Source organism: Alligator sinensis, unplaced genomic scaffold (genome assembly GCF_000455745.1).
Source record: "Alligator sinensis unplaced genomic scaffold, ASM45574v1 scaffold476_1, whole genome shotgun sequence".
Taxonomy (NCBI): domain Eukaryota; kingdom Metazoa; phylum Chordata; order Crocodylia; family Alligatoridae; genus Alligator; species Alligator sinensis.
This window is the reverse complement of record NW_005842444.1, coordinates 772,802-791,174: the sequence shown is the minus strand read 5'-3', so window position 1 is coordinate 791,174 and position 18,373 is coordinate 772,802. Positions and strand designations below refer to the sequence as shown.

Genomic DNA, 18,373 nt, shown 5'->3' with positions numbered 1-18,373 from the left:
GGTTTAGATGACCCCAGCTAGATGCCTATCTAACCTCCTCTTAAAGACCCCCAGGGTAGGGGAGAGCACCACCTCCCTTGGGAGCCCGTTCCAGACGTTGGCCACTTGTGAAGAAGTTCTTCCTAATGTCCAGTCTAAATCTGCTCTCTGCTAGCTTGTGGCCATTATTTCTTGTAACCCCCAGGGTTACAAGAAATAACCCAGAGGTTAATGTGTTAACATTAATTATTAACCCGGGGGTTAATAATTAATGTGGACTGGCTTGAGAGAGCGCAAAAACTGATTATGAAATTTAACAAAACCAAATAAACTGAATAATATGGAATGTTAAACTCAGTTTGCAAAGCACAGAAATCAGCACCAGCACCAACAGGCTATTGAACTCTGCTGCCCAGAGACATGTGCTTACCTCATATATGCAGAGCTGTCGCCTGCCTGAGCCCACAAAGGCATGTGACACCAGCCTCTCCGGGGGGGGGGGGGGCGGCTCTGCCAGGTCAGGAGTCTCGACCCCTTCCAGTGTTGGCACTGCTGCCTGCCCCACGCAGCTGAGCCTGGAAAGGTGCAGTGCTCCCGGTAGGGCCTCTTCCCAGTGGAGGGGCTGGGCTTGGAACAGGCGGGAGCAGGTTGAGCTCAGCTGTGTGGGGCAGGTGGCAGCAGCAGTGCTGGGAGGGGTGGAGTGCCCCCCGCCCCACCAGGAAGAGGCTGGCACAGCCCTTGCTCCAGAGCTCTGGCATCAGGTCAGTATTGCCAGCGTGCATGTACATCTCGGAGCGGATGGTGGGGGAGTGGCACAGGTTGTGCTGCCTCAGGCCCCTCCCCTGCTGTCCACTTTGAGGTGCACATGCAGTTGCCACCAGCACAATGCTTGTGCACCTCAAAGTGGGTGGCGGGGGAGGGGCCTAGGGCAGCACAACCCCAGTCCCTACCCTACTGTACGTGTGCTGAGCAAAATGGCTTCATGTGCCATCTCTGGCAAATGTGCTGGGGGTTGCTGACCCTGGTGTACAACATTTACTTGAATCCAAGATGAGGTCGTGCCCATCTCCCTCCACCCCCCACCCCCCCCATTTTAAAAGTCCCTTGTCTCGTATTTGAGTACAAGTTGGGGTGGGGCGGGCAGCAGAGGGCAGGCAGTTGCAGTATTTCTAACTCCAACCCAGAGTCTGAGTCAGCTGCAATTGCTTGCCCACCTCACCGCAGCCCATGCCCCATCCCCTACTCCCACTGCTTATCCTCTGGCTTTGGGGCATGAAGCACGTGGTTGCTCCAGCCTCATCCTGGCCATGCAATAGCAGTTGCTGTGGTGCCTGGCCCCAGCTGTTGCCAGCGTTGGCTGTGGCTTTATCTGGATCTGGATTTAGATCTAGATTTGGATCTGGAGGGTAAGCAGCAGTGGAGAAGGGTAGAGGCTATGACAGTCAGGTCGGGGGTGGGGGGGGAAGACTAGCAGCAAGGGGTACCAGACAAGGGTGGGGCAAGTGGTATGGGTGGGCAAGACAGGGGAGCTGGGGGAAAGCCATTTAACTCCCCTGCCGCTGCTTGCCCTACTGCAGCAGCGGTGGAGAACAAATATAAGACGACCCTCCAATAATTAGATTCTTAACATGGAAATTTCTAACAAATATATAATTTTTCCATGTGTAAAGTACAATTATGTGGGGGCGGAGTTGTCTTAAATTCAGAGTAATCTTGGATTTGGGTAAATACAGTAATGCTATATAAGAGGCAAGAATTTTTTTGGGTGATCTTTTATTGAACCAGCTGGATAGTTGGGAGGGACATAGACCTACTTTTTGAAACCTAAGGAAGGGCACAGTGTTACCCAAAGTTTGTCAATGTCCCTCCCAGCTATCCAGTTGGTCCAATAAAAGACATCACCCGCAAAAATCCTTGCCTCTCACATTTTTCCTATAACACCATGGCTAAAACAGTACCACAACACTACCAATATCATATTTTCAATTTAACATTTTGATTATCCCAGCATAAGGGTTGCTTAGCATTTTGCAGCATGTTTTTAATCAAACTTTTAAAAATAAGTTGTATTGTAATCTAGTATTATGAAATGTCTTATTCTATATTGTAATTTTATAGGTGAGCCAGTCACTGTGTATCGCCTTGAAGAAAGTTCTCCCAACACCTTGAACAACAGCATGTCTTCCTGGTCACAGCTAGGACTCTGTGCAAAAATTGAATTTTTAAGTAAAGAAGAGATGGGTGGTGGTTTACGTCGAGCTGTTAAAGTAGTATGCACGTGGTCAGAATATGATATCTTGAAATCAGGACATCTTTATATCATCAAATCTTTTCTTCCTGAAGTTGTGAATACTTGGTCGAGCATCTACAAAGAAGACACGGTGTTACACCTCTGTTTGAGAGTAAGTCGGTTTTCATTCTTGTCAATCAGTAGACAAAGAGGCAGCATATATTAAAAGATAAAAAACACACTGCTCAAGCTAGCATATTCTCCAATTTTTAACTTGTAGAAAGAATTAAAACAAGCATGTATTTATACACACAATCTTCAGAGAGATGGATATGAACCTTCCTGCTGCATTTTGCTTTCAAAATTCCCCCCTTCGTTAATTTAACATAATGATAACATATGGGCTTTTAATTATAGGAAATTCAACAGCAGAGGGCAGCACAAAAGCTCACATTTGCTTTCAATCAAATGAAGCCTAAATCCATTCCATATTCTCCAAGGTAAGTATCTTTAAATGCTTGTTTACATCCTGTATGCTTTCATAGTATGTTAGTTTGGAACAAAAATGTCCAAACATTCACTTGTGAATACACCTTTGGGGAAATATCTTTTCCTAATCATATCAAGTAAGGACTCATAAATGTCATAATTTAGATAACTGTGTATTTTATGATGTATAAAGGTTTAAAGATCGCTTCAAAGGTTTAAGGTAGGTACCATGTAATTACATTATTTTGTTCCAGAAATACTTATGTAATATGTTCTTTATAAGGTTCCTGGAAGTTTTCTTGTTATATTGCCACTCAGCTGGACAGTGGTTTGCCGTTGAAGAGTGCATGACTGGAGAGTTTGGAAAATACAACAATAACAATGGTGATGAAATAATTCCAACAAATATGCTAGAGGAGGTCATGCTAGCTTTCAGCCACTGGACTTACGAATATACAAGGGGGGAGTTGTTGGTACTTGATTTGCAAGGTAATATTCTTTCTTTGAAATTGAGACTGGGGACACAGTGCATTTTAAATTTCATCTGTATTAGCAATTTAATTAATGATTTTTTTTAATAGTCTTTGTAGCATTATATAAAAATAAGCTTAGGTCTACTTTATGTGATTCAAATGCAAGTGTAGCTGATGTGCCATTACAATATTCTTGAAAACTCTTTGGGTTTCTTTATTTAGACTTATATGCTGCCCTGCCCGCCCCCCCCCCAAAAGGGGTAAGGGTGGCTTAAAATAAAAACGGTATCTCAGTTCAACATTTTTCTTTTTTAAATTTTCCACATTAAAAATAATTCTCACTGACTGTCAGTGGGGTCTTCAAAGCAAAAACTAATATACAATGTACTAAAATTATTTTTAGTTGCCTGACAGACTCAGAATCTCTCATAAACAAAACATCTTTCCTTTGGGCAGCATTCTCCTTCCTTCTGCAAGGCCTAGGATGGTGATTCTCAACCAGGGTGCTGTCAGCAACCTGGGGTGCCCTGAGATCCTTTCAAGGATGCTGTGGGGTGCCTCTCATTGTTAGCATTATTAGGTTTGCAACCATGGTTCACAAGATTACATATAGGTGTCCATTGTCAACAACATTCAGACCTGCTATGGTCTTTCTGAGTTCTTTGCAACAGAAGAATTGCTCTATTTAATTTGTCTGTAGTCAAAAAATGAGTAAAAAAAAGAGCTGGCATTTTCTGAGGGGTTCATTAAGTCTGTTGAGGGGTACCTTGAGTCTAACAAGATTGGGAACAATTATAAACTTTTAGAATGAGGCTGATATGAGATTTATTTAAGTGCTTGCACTCTGCATAAGAGTGAATTGTATCCCATATATTCTGAGTTCTTTCTGCCCATATATACCTTGTGAAATTGTAACTGATAATACCAAGGATTTGAAGCATAATGCATCTAAATGTACTATCACATATAACTTTCTTCATGTTCTGTGTGAAGGTGTAGGTGAAAATTTGACAGATCCTTCTGTTATAAAGGCTGGAGAAAAAAGGTAAGATTAATAGGTTTTGTGTTTTTGCTTTTTTTTAAATTTACTTGAGGACACCATACACACAATATTTACATGTACTTTATTTTTAAAGGTCTTATGATATGGTGTTTGGTCCAGCCAATCTAGGAGAAGATGCAATCAAAAACTTCAGAGCTAAACACCACTGTACTTCCTGCTGCAGGAAGCTTAAACTTCCTGGTAAGAGTTTTTTGTTTTGTTTTTTTCTTACCATGCATTGTAGTTGTCACGCAATGGAAATTAGATAGCTCAAGAATGTGGAAGAGTAGTAAGTAGCTCTGTTCTGGAATAATTTTTTTCCTAAAAAATTGTTTTCAAAATTTGTAAATGAAAAATGTATAGCAATTTGTCATCCTAAACTAAGGAATATATAGTACCTATTGTTGTCTTCCTGAATATTTAGTCCCTAAGGGAATTTCAATTAGTAATTGAAGCTGGGAAAACTACATTAGATTTTAGAGGACATTGTAGGGAAGCAGTTGGTCAGTGGTGGGAACAAGGGCTTAGTGATCCAGTAGGTCCTCTTATCTTTTATGATTTTATATTATATTAACACACAAACTGCAAAACCAGAGTCAAAATTCTAAAAAAAAGGATGATCCATCCAGAGGTATATGATAGCTTCTATTTGACTTGGTCTGAATAATCAATACTGCCTCATCTGGATTTGGGAGAACATAGACTATGGCACCTGTGAAGAAGTTTAGTAAAATTTATTTGCTTAAAACAGACCATTGTTTCTCTTCCCACAATCTACTTCAGCTTTTCACTTTCTGCAATAAGTAAAGCACAAGTCTCTTTTACTTTGCAACCTTTGTTTCATTTCTTTTGCAGACCCTTCCCTGTATGTATGAGGCAGGGGTCCTATAGAAAAAGCAATCATGAAACTAAAGATTATATTTTAGCACACAATAGCACATATATCAGGGGTGGGCAAAATGTAGCCCGGGGGCCAGATGCGGCCCACCAGGCCATTTTATCTGGCCCGCGGGGCCCCTAAAAAATTTAGAAAATTAATATTTATCTGCCCTGGGCTGCTTGTCATGTGGCCCTTGATGGCTTGCCAAAACTCAGTAAGTGGCCCTCTGCCTAAAATAATTGCCCACCCCTGACATATATTAACGTGGGGGTCAGATTTAGGTTGGATAGATATCCTTGTAAGATGCATACACTTTTAGGTCTTTCACTTTGCAGTATTTGATATCCTAATTTAATTTCTCTTTTTGAAGTTAAGAGCACATTTAGAAAACATTTTGTATACGTGGCTCTTTAAATTTAGGAAAGATTTTCAGACCATATTTTTTATTTAAACCAAAAAATACTAACTGTTTCTCTCCTTTCCTCCCCTCCTTCCCTGTTCCCCCTTTTGACATGTAGATCTGAAGAGGAACGACTATACACCTGACAAAATCATATTTCCTCAGGATGATTCGCCAGAATTGACAATTCAGCCAGGAAGCTGCACCAAAGAATCAGAATCAACTAATTCTATTCGTCTAATGCTGTAATGACATGACCAAATCATTGGCTTCACTTAAACTTTACAAAATGTCATAAAGTTGTCACTTACTATTCTCCACTGAAATTTAGTTTATATTAGATGAAAGAGCTATCAGAATAAGGAACTATACATTTTAAGTGGAATTTTGATGGACAGTCTATCAGCTAGGGGACCTGACAACTTGTGGTAACCCCCTACAGAGAATAGCTGGCAGCTGGTCATTTTAAAGGTTCAATAATGGCAAGCATTTATGATGTGTTTTTAAAAGGGGCTTTTTAGCAGAAGCTTTATCTTTAATTTTATTTTGGTTTAGTGGAGGATCTTTTCTCTCATCCTGTGGTGCAATATACCCTTGACCAAAAGAATTTTGGGGGTCTGATATTTTAAAGGCAAAAATGTCTGTTTGGCAGGTGGTTGACTGTCAGCCAGCCAAAAAAAATGAAGAAAGCACCCTTCCTCTTAATGTTAGATGATTCCCTAAGAAGTTATAGAGGTATCCCACTAATGTTTTTTCACTTGATGCCGTATGTATTTCATCTGGCCCTTTGGAAGGGAACAGATCCAAAGGAACTAGATTCAGTGCCAGTAGGCTAAGGTTGAAGGCAGAAATTGATCTATTCCAATAGAGTTTGTCTCCTAAATCGGGATTTAGCTTCACAGGTGTGAAGCCTGTTTTTGTGGAATAGAGCTGTAATAGTGCACAATGAAATTTCTTATTTTATACATTTCATTTTTATCAAGTCACTGTCAATTAGTAACAAATAAAGCCATGGTAGACTGGTATAATCACATTATATAGAAGAAAGTAGAACGTACTGGTCCAAATAAGTTGCCTTGTAAGAAAACAAGTTGGGGAAGTGTTTGTTTTTTCTTGTATGTAGTGACTGCTTCAGAAGTTATTCCTTCCAAAGATCTCGTAAAACCAGTATATCAAAGCTGAATGTACACATGAACCTTTAAATGTGTTTAAAATTGTGTAGAAACATCTTTAATGTTACGTTATTTGTGGTACTTATTTTAAAAAAAGGCTAGGGTCGGATTAGCATTATGTAAAGTATGGGAAATTGCAATGCACCTTTACGCCAATAAAATGTAATTTAACTGTCCCAAATATTGTTGAGAATTCAGCAAGAAAAACCTGTTGTCCACCTGAAGGTTCATGCTGCGATATTTTGTTTTGTTTTGTTTTTTGTTACATAGGTACTAATTTGTAATTTTTAATTGAAGGGCAATATAAAGCTCTGTAAATTTTTTTTTATTCAGTAGTGTATCTTATAGATACAGACCTAAGGCACGAACACACTAGCTGTTTAAATGGTGTTTTATGTTGATGGGGGGAAAGGAAGGTGTATTAAAGATATAATAGTGTATACATTTTGTATATTATTCAATCTTTAAAGAATCTGAAATAAATTTATTCTTGTTTACAGATTTCTAATGTCCATCCTTTCTTCCCTGAGAGAATTAGCTTAAAGTTACACCGGAGAAATTTGAATAACTATGCAGGAACATAAATTTCCATACTAGTTCAGATGTTATCCATATTTTGAGGTATCTTTTCTCTTTCATGATGACCAATTCCAGAGGCATGAAGAAGGTATAAAAACTCCCCTGCTGGATATTTGTGCAATAACTTGAGTAGTGAATAAGTACAAGCATAAATATCTTCAGCTACTTAAAATGTTTAATCAGAATTAGGAAAACATTCCATAAAGGTCATCTGTGTCCTTGTTTTATTGCCGTTGAGTAAGCTTGAGAATACATTTTAATATATGGAGAATACATTACATAATTTTAGCCTTAAAAATTTAATTTCTTATATAGATATATTCTTTAACAAAAAAAATCAGCAGTTCATGGAACAGGTAAGGCCAATTTTTGCAGTTCAGAGGAATTTCTGTAGTGAATATTTTACTATCCTGAAAGGACCCACAACAGAATTAAGATTATAAAACACAGCAGTTATTTCAGGGGAAAAAATAGAACTTTTATAGATATAACTTACTTGAAAGCCTGCATAGCATTTTCAACATTTGACAACACAGTTACTTATACACCTGCAGCTCAGGTTGTAAGTGTATATGTACATCCCATATATATCTCCCAACATAGACATTGGATTTTTGATATATTATAATCTGCCTGGCAACTGACTCCCCAGCCCAGCCCCTGGCTTCTTTACTTTTCATTCCATCCAGGAAGAGCACACACCAACTGCTGAAACTTACTTAGCCTGACGAAGGGTTTTTGAACCCAAAAGCTTGCTTAATAACTGTTCTCCAACTATTTGGGTTGGTCTAATTAAAGATATCAAATTCACCAAGGAACCTTGTCTGCCTATGTACATCCCATACATCCTGCTGGCTTGGATTCAGATTTGTGCCATAAAACTCAGGTTTCAGTCAGAAATGTCAAGTAAACCCAGAATTAAAAGCAAACGAACAAATCCCTCCCCCACCCCATTTCACAATCTTAATCCTCCTTGAGGTCAATATAAAAATCCTAAAATGTAATTTTCTTAGGTCAAGTCATTTAAAAGAGGTCATGCCAAAAATAGCAGAACTTTTTTTTTTTTTTTTTTTTTTTTTTTGAGTGGACAGCTTTCCTTTTTTATTTCTTCTTTAAGTGTGAAATATCTTGCCCGTTACCCTTAAATTTTCTAAAAGAACTGTCACTTAGAAAACAATTGACATTCCTTGGAATTCACTTGGTAAAGACTTAAATTGAAACCTAGTGGCAATCTTAACAGCAAAAAGGCTACTCTCTGCACAGAGGGGAGTCACTTTTCTTAGCCCAGAAAAGTTTCACAAAACATCTGGGTTAGGATTTTTACCTCAAATATCAGATCCTACTTTTGGCTATTCATTATAACCTTTAATACACCAGGTAAAATGGGTTATAGAGGCAACAAAAAGATAAGGTTGAAGAGGATTGTTCTGAATCATCTGGGAAAAAAAACAAACCAGTTGCTTTAGTATATTCTTAAATGCTGGTTTAAATATAAACCATACCTTTCAATATCTTGCATAGGTTCAATAAAATTTATTTCATGAACTCTGTTTGGCTTTTAAAGAAACAAACAAAAATAAAGTAACTTAACATAAAGTAAGTCCGTCTTGTACGTGATAATGGAATAACTGGAATTATTAGTAATCTTTAACTTGGCTTCCTTTGAGAAAGTGCCAACTCATTTCCACTAACATGAATCATCACCTCTACCACGAGTTATATCTTTTATTAGACCAACTAGATTTTTGCAAAAAAAATTGTTTAATTACAAGCTTTCGGGCACAAGCACCTTTCCTCAGGCACTGGAAAAAAGATTGTAAAACTTCTCCTGGGTAGAAATGAAATATATTTCATAGGAGAGTTGAAGATGTGGTAAAAATCTGTTTGGAACAGTTCATTTCATATGCAGATTAGGGTGAAAGAGAGGTTGGAATAGTCTGTTTACCTCAAAGAACACTTTCAGGCAAACTTTCAATCATGTCAGTCATTGAAATGCAACAGAGACAGTAAAGGGTTTTCCTTGCAGTAGTTCAATGTGGACATATGCCAGAGTAAAATACACTCCAACTACGCAGTCACAAATGCATAAAGGATGGGTCCACCCAGAGGCTGATTCCCTATCTACAGTGAGAAATCACATGACCTGAAAAAGGCGAGGCTTTGTTTTTCAGCCTGTTACTGCAACTTCTCATACCAGTCCAGCTCTTCCTGGTTATATTTACATTAATGACAAACAGCTTATAATCATTTGAGAGGAGAGAGGAGAATTTACAACTGAAATCATGGGAGTAACAGTACATGTCGAATACTGGTAAGAGATCACTTAGAATATTTAAAACATTAAGTCTTCTGATTATTAAACCGTTTCCCTTTTTTATACTTTAACTTTTGTTCCTTTTACTTATGGTAGGTTAGTTATCTGGAAAGCAACAGCAGGTTAATACTGAGGCCTTGGTATAGAGAGAGACTGCTAACAAATCTTCAGTTGCAGGATCCAGAGCCTCAATTTGGTTCCAGAAAACAGGGATAATGTTGTATCTGGTACTAAAGCTTTTAGCATATCTGATTTAGTATTTAGCCGATGAGAATTTAGATGTATTAATACATGTTAACTATATACTCTTAAAAATATAACTTGCACTAGTTCAGTTATTTAAATGTACTGGAGTTTCTAATACATTTTTACAAAAATGTAGCACAATCAGTTTCGGTTTTTTTCATTTTTAATCAGAAATAACTTTCCCTTAAACGTGCTTCATCCATATCAGGAGCATCTGTGTTAATGCTGCTATTAGCCAGTATGCTAATGTAGTATGAAAATAACATAATTAACTTACATGTTCAACAAAAAATAACTTAGTGTATTTATACACAGTTAAAAGTAAAACGTTAGTGACATTTGTGTTCCTCCAGCATCATTTCATAGTATTACACTGAGTTAAATTTAAGTGGCAGCATGTGGTCTGGAGGAATAAACAGAAGTTCACATCCTCTTCTTCCATTTATTCTAAAGTCTCTAATGTTTTTCATCCATTTCACTCTTTGTGAAATAGACAAATACCACTAATTCATCTCAGAAGGAGCATTTTAAGGAAGAGTCCATTGATGAAGCCTTTAAGATGCCAATTACTTTAAAGTGTGTTTCATATTCTCATTACTTTTTAGAAACAATCTCCCCTCTTCCTTTCTATTTTTATTTTCTTATTTTTGTGTATTTTCCTTGTCTACTTTTATTTCCTTCCCCTTCCCCTCACCTTCACAACTCTTTTCTCCATCTGTATTTTTTTATATTTTGGCCACAGTTCAACTTGGAAAAGTTAAAACCTCAAGTTTTCTAACTATTTGAATTGGAGTAAAAAAAAATCTTAAATCAACTACTTGAAAGGAAGGCTTATAATATTTTCTTACTCCACAAAGCAACTTTGTTTCCAAGAAACAAAGGTAACACACTGAAATACTAATTGCCTGTATTAAGGTTCTAATAAATTTAATGCAGACATTTTTTAAATGCACGTCTCCTCCTCCCCCCAACTAACGAAAATTAACACACCCACATTCAGCACAACTTTTAAAAATACAACTAAATTTCAATGGAAGACTGTCTTAAAGAAAAACTTAATAGGTATCAGGAACAACATGGAAACAAATTTACAGTTTGTTTTCTCTGCCATTACAGAAATATGTTTGGAGAACTATAGTGCTAGAAATCCCCTGATCAGATTAGTAGCTTTGTTTAGTAACAGAGCAATATTAATGCACATTGTTTGTAGCTCTGGCCATATAAAAAATTCTTACTGTAAGTAAAGACCATGGATGAAATTAGTCACCTCACTGAAAATGTGAGTTTAGATACTGACTTTAGAGGTACCTGTATTTCATTTTGTGAACGTTCAGTAGAAAATTCATCATAACTGTATGCTCTTTACCCAATTGCAAATATAAGGTATGTGTCATGTTGTGGATGCTAAACCTTTGTTTTTATTTATTTGCTTTTACAGTGGAGGATGAGGGTATGCATCCCGTTATCAGAAACTTGCTAAGGAAATCAAGGAGCAAGTTCCCGATGCGGAGATTTTGGGGGAAGAGGGGAGGAAAGGTAAGCTTACTGCAGAGGTCTGTAAAATGTATTAATAACACTTTGAATTACCTCAGCTAAGGGTTGTACAGTCTCGTGGAAGTGTATAGGCCCTACCATCCTATGCAGTTGTGGCATTCCATGAATTAATAACCCTGACTTAGTTCTTCAGTGTTTGTGTTGTGGTTCTGTCTCATTATTGAGCATAAGGTACATTGACAGTCATATGGAAAATGTGCTGTTAGTAGGACTAAAGATGAGGGCCAAGCCACAAAGAATCAGATGCAAATCTACATTTTCCCAAAGTTTTGGGCAAAAGAGGTGGGATTCTAATTGTGTCTAGATAAATATTAAGAAGATGGGCTGCAAAAAACTGTTAGACTAGCACCTGAAAAATCTCTCTCTTGCAGGAAGCTTTGAAGTCAAGATAAATGGCAAGCTGGTATTTTCTAAGATTGAAACTTCTGGCTTCCCTTTTCCAGAAGATGTAAGTAATGAATGCTTTTTGTTGCTCTGCATAATGCAACAGTCCCAGGGAGTAAAGTTCTCTGTACATAGCAGTAACTTTTGTGACCTATTGCTAAAAAACACTTTTCACTAATAAAGAGGGGAGGGTAAGCAGCCCAGATTGCAAGTGGAGGCCAGAAGAGCAAGGTCCACGCTGGGTGAGGGCTCAAGCTCTATTAGCCAACAGCAGTCCTTTCTTTTTACAAGCACTGATTGGCCACTCAGAAAAGGTGACACCAGGTAGAAGCAGGCTGCAGCCCTGCTTGCAGTGGAGCAGTTCTTCCTCCCCGCAGATCTTTCTGAGCAGCCAGCTTCCTTAGGTTGGATGCTGCAAGCTGCTTTCCTTCCTCCTCTGCAGAGTTCTCTTTTTCTCCCTCCTTTACCCAGTAGCAATTTTGAGACAACTTCTTCAGCTCCCACCATATCCCAAGCCCAGCTTCTGCCCAGCATTAGCAAACCCGCTTATTTTTCCCCACTGCCAACCAACAGCAGTCTGTGGAGAAGTTGCCGTAATGGGCTGTTTGCCAATCGCAATAAATAATTCCTTTTATTATGCTCATTCTACATCTCAATGCCAAGATGAGAAAATAAAGGAGTTTTTTGGAATTGTCATTATGGGAAATTTTAATTTCCCAGATAGAGATTGGAGGGCAAGTTGCTAGTTATACTAGGTAGCCCAGATTTTTGTAATAGCCAACTAATTTCCTCACCAAATGGTCACTCACCAAATCATTGAACCAGCCACAGGCTATTTTAGACTGGGTTTAGGTGTGTAATAAGGGTACAGGGATTAGTAGAGGAACTTGGGGAAGGAACTTGCTCAAGGGGAGAAGGCAGTGGGGAGCTGGAGGGAGTTTATTATTGGAGATCCTCAAGGATGGGTCTTGGGACTAGTCTTATTTAATATTTTCATTAATGATCTTGACACAAATAGGAGTTTGCGGCTGAAATTTACAGATGACACAAAGTTGGGAGTTATCTTCAATACAAAAGGGACCAAGATATTAGACACAGAGAATGAGATGTTCTGGAGTGATAGGTGATGTTCAGTAGCATGAACTGCTGAGTCATTAATTTGGGAGCTTGATACCAGAAACTTCGGCTTTCCTGGGGCTAATTAGTAGGAACGCTAACTAGTAGGATAAGTAACCGCCTCTAGTGTGATGCGACTGCACAAAAAAGGCAAACAGAATACTGTGTACAACGCTGGTTGCTCCTGTTCAGAAAGATTAATGGAAACTGGAACAGGTATAGAGAAGGGCTCCTAGGGGCATCAGGGAGATGAGTAAAAGAGCCTCTCCTTCCAAATAGTCTAGAAGAGAGGAAGCTTTTTAAAAGAGCTTGCCTGTTTAGCACAGCAAAATGAAGGCTAGGAGCAGATATGATTGGTCTCCACAAATACCTTGGGCTTAGGAGTGAAACAGTGATATAAGCTAAAGGCCAGTGCTGGCACAAGAACAAATGGGTAGAAATTGGTCACAAATAGATTCAGACTGGAAAACAGGAGAGGGAATCCTACCCAACACAGTAACCAGATTCTAGAGTAGCCTTCCAACCACGGAGGGGAGGGGGCCCAACAAACCAAGGTGTTTTTAAGGTATGTTGGTTAGAGGAGTGATACAGTATGGTGCTTGTGATAGCAGGGGACTGGTTTCTTTCAATTGTAAGTTCCTATATTTTGCGGTACTACTGAAAAAAAATGCTGCTACTCAGCATTTCATGTATGAAACAGTACAGCTTTGTGCTGTTAAGGATTGAGGTCTTTCTGGCTCAGTAGAAAAGTATTCCCTAATTGAAAAATGTGTGGTAAGGAGAGGATCCAAGTCTAGAAAAAACAAGTACATGGACAGGTAAGTGCTGTAGGCAGGAGATTAGATAGTACAGTAGGTGACTGAGAAAGTCTATGAGAGAGAGAGATAAGAATGATTTAAATTTTGGGACAGTTAATGGTATGTTGATTCCAAAAGCACTTCAGTAAGTAGAGCAAAGGTGGTTCAAGTCGTGGGCCAGTTTTTGCCGTGACCTGACATAGGCCCAGCACCTCCCTCCCCTCACCAAAATATTACCATTTTCACCATGGTGTGTTAATGTCTTGATTTAATTTTTAGATTGTGGAAGCAATTAAAAAAATAAAGGATGGAGGAGGTTCGGTTGAGAAGATTACCAGGAGCAAACCAAAAGAATGCATCTTTCTTTAGAAGAAACTACAGAGTTTAAACTGCTTAGAAAAGCCACCCAGATTACAAATGGGGAACAGATTCTTTTAATGACTGTTTTTTAATCAAAAAAGAAGATAAAAAGTAGGAGAAAATGAAGAGTCATTCCCTGGGATGCCAACTTTAATCTGGTGTGCTGAACTACAATAAAGCAAAAGGAGTTCATGGCAACTTTATATCCAACTTTGTCTTTCTTTCCCTTAACTCTTGTCTACCTTAATCTTCGTTTGAGTTAGCATACACTACGACATGAATGTATCTGAAGTCTATTGTCACTTTATTTCAATGGGTTTAGTTTGAAAAGAGGTTCAGTAGATCGTGTTAGGCTCTACAGAAACAAGCACACTGGAATGTGACTGTCCTTGGCTTTGCACTACAGAGCCCCTTGTGCTGAGGCTATGCTGCATGGCTATGCAACAGAGCCCCCTCGTGGAGATGTGACATAGGTCCAGAGGTTTTTTTCTGATGGTAGAGCGATCTCACCAAACAATGGAGGCTAATCCCGAAGAAGTCCTCCTTTGGCAATATAGCTGCCTCCAGACGAGGGTTTTTGCCAGAATAGCAATGTTGGCTTAGAGGGTGTACTATATCTATGCCAACCAAACATTGTAATGTAGACCTGGCCTTTGTGGGCTCTCTGCCATGGAGACTCCTTGCACATGCAGTCACTTCATGGTTGTGTACAACAGTTAAACCATAACACTGCACATCATTAGTCATGTGCTACTGCTGCCAGACTTAAGTGCCTGATAAGCCTACACAATATGATATTTGCCTAGAATGGAACTCAGGAGAGCTTTTACAAATATATCTTTCTTCTTGAAGTGAAGTCCAATTTTGGTTGATTTACAGGTGTATGCTTCTGAAATTATACTACAGTACTTTGAAAATTTCTCACATTTGAAAGTAGTCAGCATATAAATTAAAGCATAGAAGAAGCAAATCGGAGATCAAGTGATGACTCTTCTAGCCTTAAATCAATCACAACAGGATCAACAGACAACGTAAGCAACTGCCAACTGCATAGTTTGATCAAGTTTGAAAGCAAAATCTAACCAAAGTTTTCTAATTTATTTTAGAAATGGCCACAAGCACTGTTCAGAACATTTAGACAGAGTAGAAAGTTAGAGAATGCAAGCTCTGGGAAGGTGGGCAGGATTTTCACAAGATGCTGTTAAGAAGAAAGAAAGACCGACCAGACTGTCGTGACAAGGATTCTTCAGCGTTCTGTTATAGCAGACTGCAGGATTAAAAATGAGGATGGGTAATGCAACTGTTTCTGTCACCTTTATTTTCCTTGACACTAAGTTCATCTTAAGTTTTATGCATCTTCTATATTTCCTATTTTTGTATCATGTGGCTTTTTGTACTGACCATTTGGATCTGCATCACAGGCTAGTGGTTCCCAACTCTTTTAGGGTCAAGGTGCCCTTCATTCAACTCCAGGCACCCCTCCGTAACTTTTGTGAATTGAGCAGCACCCCATTTCAAAAGCTTATTATAGTGCTTACCTCCTTTCAAGAGGGATCAGGTAGTAGGGCCGGGGAGTGGCCAGGCTTGTAGAGCCTGAGCCAGTCCTCATCTGCTCATCTCCTCACACCTCCCTTATCTTCTTACACCCTGGCTGGAGGGCACCCTGGTTGAGAATCACTGAAGTAGGCCATCAAGAGCAAGGTATAAGCTTGGCAGCTGAGTTTGGGACATAAGGGGATTTGGGCATTTTGGAGGCAGTGCAAAATTGTGTAATAACTGCCTGAGCTGGACATTCCTACTAAAATGAAAAATGGTCAGCAGTGATATGGTTAACAGCACTGATATTTATATATCGTATATTTAATCATGTCACTTTTGGTATCAGCATTAACCCAGTGAGATGAATGGCTCTCATAAGCTATTGGATCATTTAGCCAGTATTCCAGATGATGACATTTGGACCAATTGCACCTTGTGTGTGTGTTCAGTATTTTCTTCATAACTGTGAGGGTTAGAAACATTTTAAAAATGAAAACTTAAATTGTCAACTGTACTTCTGTGACTGAGAGTGGATTCTCTAACACAGTGGTTTTCAACCTTTTTCATTTGTGGACCCCTAAAATTTTGAATGGAGTTGCAGACCCCTTTGCATTGTAAGTATGGGTATTCACATACTTTTAATTGATCATAGTCATCTTTCATGGACCTCTTAGATATAGTTGGCAGAACCCCAGGGATCCACAGACCACAGGTTGAAAACCACTGCTCTGGCAATTTCTACTGTCATTCCGTACTTTGAGTACTCTGTACGCAGATATCAAACTGCAAAGATAATTGCTTTATAGGCTTAAAAAAAAAAAAAAAAAGCTTTTAAAATCCTGTATCAAAGATGTCTTTAGAAAATCAACTCTACATTTTCTTTTTTCAAAAAAACCTCATGACAAATTTCTGAATTTGTTTAACCAACTCTGGATTAAGCCATCATTTTACTGTGATGTGAACTAAGTGCCTAGCATATTTTTCACACTCCAAACTAACTATTCTCTTTTCAGATCATCAGTAACATCTTTCCTTACCTTTTAGTCTAAAAGAAAAAAAAGTAGGTTACCAGTGCCATGAAAGTACATGTGCTTTATTTGAAGTAGACAGTCATGTTGCTAGGGAAGGTTTTCAAGGTTTCCCCTTGATGTTTCTGCAAGCACAGCTACATATCCAAGTAAAGAACTTGTTTCCAGAGGGGTATATTTGTACTAAATGATTGCACAACATTGCAAAAGTTCACTTCATGGAGAATTTTTATATTGCTGAAATTCATCTACCAGAACTTTACCATTTTTCATTGAGTGTGACATCCCATTCTGAGAGTGCTTTATCTTCATCTTACTCCTACCTGCCAGCAACTAAGTGACTCTATCAATCCCAAGAGTTGTTTTCCATTTAGTAGGCATTAAGCATGAAACAGGTCTATATAAAATGGTAGGTAATCTCTGATGCAGAAAATAGGACCAGTTGAATGGCTAAAGAATGCTACCAAAGGAGATTTTTAGGAAAGCAATTGGAGGATTAGCAGTGCTAGCATTAATTAGTATCCATGTTACAAAGTGTTTGGATTATCAGCCCAAATGTAACCAGCACTGGAGCTTTAGCTAATAGCTCCAGATGGGTCAGCAAGCCCATAAATAAGAACATCACTGAATTCAAGTATTTGTGCTGTAGACAGGATCCCTATCAGGGACACTACCTGTCTAAGAGTCTAAGCTGACCCTGCTATGAAGACAGAGACTCAGTTCTCATCTGTTTATCACATTAAGAGCTTATTATTATTAGCCTTTTTTATCTTGAGCATATCTAAAGTAGTCACTATAGTGACTGTTAGCCTTGAATTAGTCAATTTTGGTACTGATAGCAATGTAGTCCTTGTAGTATGGAACTCAGTGAACTGTAAAACCAGCACAAGAAACTGGGTAAATAGACAGTTAACTTGTGCTGCTGTTGTCCTACTGTCCACCATATCCCATCCTCTAAGCAGCACTGACAACCAGATACTTTTAATGTGACAGATAACTTATTCATACAGAGACCATGTCCCACTATGTACCATGTCTAAAGTGGATAAATGTACCCAGTGAATAAATGATCTTTATGCTTTTCCATATTACAGGTAGTTGGCAGTTTGTTTGTGTGCTAATCATCTAATACGTGGAGGAGAAAGTAAAAGATCATACTGTGGCTCAGCCCAAATGAACATTTCAGGAATTCATTACAGAAAGGGTGTGTTTTTGTTTGAGAGAGAGATATCTCTATCTCTGTCTATCTTTATCTATCTCTATTTCTATATATCTCTAATCTCTCTCTCTCTCTGTATCTGTCTATATATCTCTATACAGTAAGAGCTGTGCTATCCGGCACCTTACAAGTCGGCATGCCCTATTAACTGGCATGTCAGCTTGTAAGGGAAAAGCAAAACCTGAAGTGCCCACTGTGGCACTTCTGGTTTGGCCGAGCTCCCACGGCCCGGAGCATTGCAGCTTGCAGGTCCCCCTCCCTGTTCTTCGGGGCCCACAGGAGGGGTGGCAATGCCCCAGACACAGCGGGAGAGGTGGCGGCCCAAACAGGCAAAGACCCCTGTTTGTGCTGCTCAGTTAACCAGCATGTTCTATTATCTGGCACCCCCCATTCCCCATAGGTGCCAGATAATGAAGCTTTTACTGTATATCTCTATATAGTTATGTATATCTCTATCTATATATCTATCTCTATCTCTGTATATCTGTATCTCCATATACAGATTCATAGATGTTAGGGTCGGAAGGGACCTCAATAGATCATTGAGTCCGACCCCCTGCATAGGCAGGAAA

At 38.9% G+C, this 18,373-nt stretch overlaps 1 protein-coding gene and 1 long non-coding RNA gene across 2 annotated transcripts in view; both read left to right on the top strand.

Moving 5' to 3' along the window:
* The window catches only part of TRPM7 (transient receptor potential cation channel subfamily M member 7), a 48,003-nt gene extending 40,843 nt beyond the window's left edge, over positions 1-7,160 (top strand). The window contains exons 20-25 of the mRNA XM_025212085.1: positions 2,098-2,381; positions 2,627-2,709; positions 2,982-3,187; positions 4,165-4,216; positions 4,308-4,414; positions 5,612-7,160. Coding sequence (XP_025067870.1) covers positions 2,098-2,381; positions 2,627-2,709; positions 2,982-3,187; positions 4,165-4,216; positions 4,308-4,414; positions 5,612-5,742 — 863 coding nt within the window. The 3' untranslated portion in view covers positions 5,743-7,160. The remainder of the gene's footprint in view (positions 1-2,097; positions 2,382-2,626; positions 2,710-2,981; positions 3,188-4,164; positions 4,217-4,307; positions 4,415-5,611) is intronic.
* Positions 7,161-9,397: 2,237 nt separating this feature from the next.
* Positions 9,398-14,218, top strand: LOC102369317. Its single transcript, XR_324627.3, has 4 exons — positions 9,398-9,555; positions 11,243-11,340; positions 11,730-11,806; positions 13,935-14,218. It is a non-coding gene; the product is annotated as an uncharacterized LOC102369317 (long non-coding RNA).
* The last annotated feature ends 4,155 nt before the right edge of the window (positions 14,219-18,373 follow it).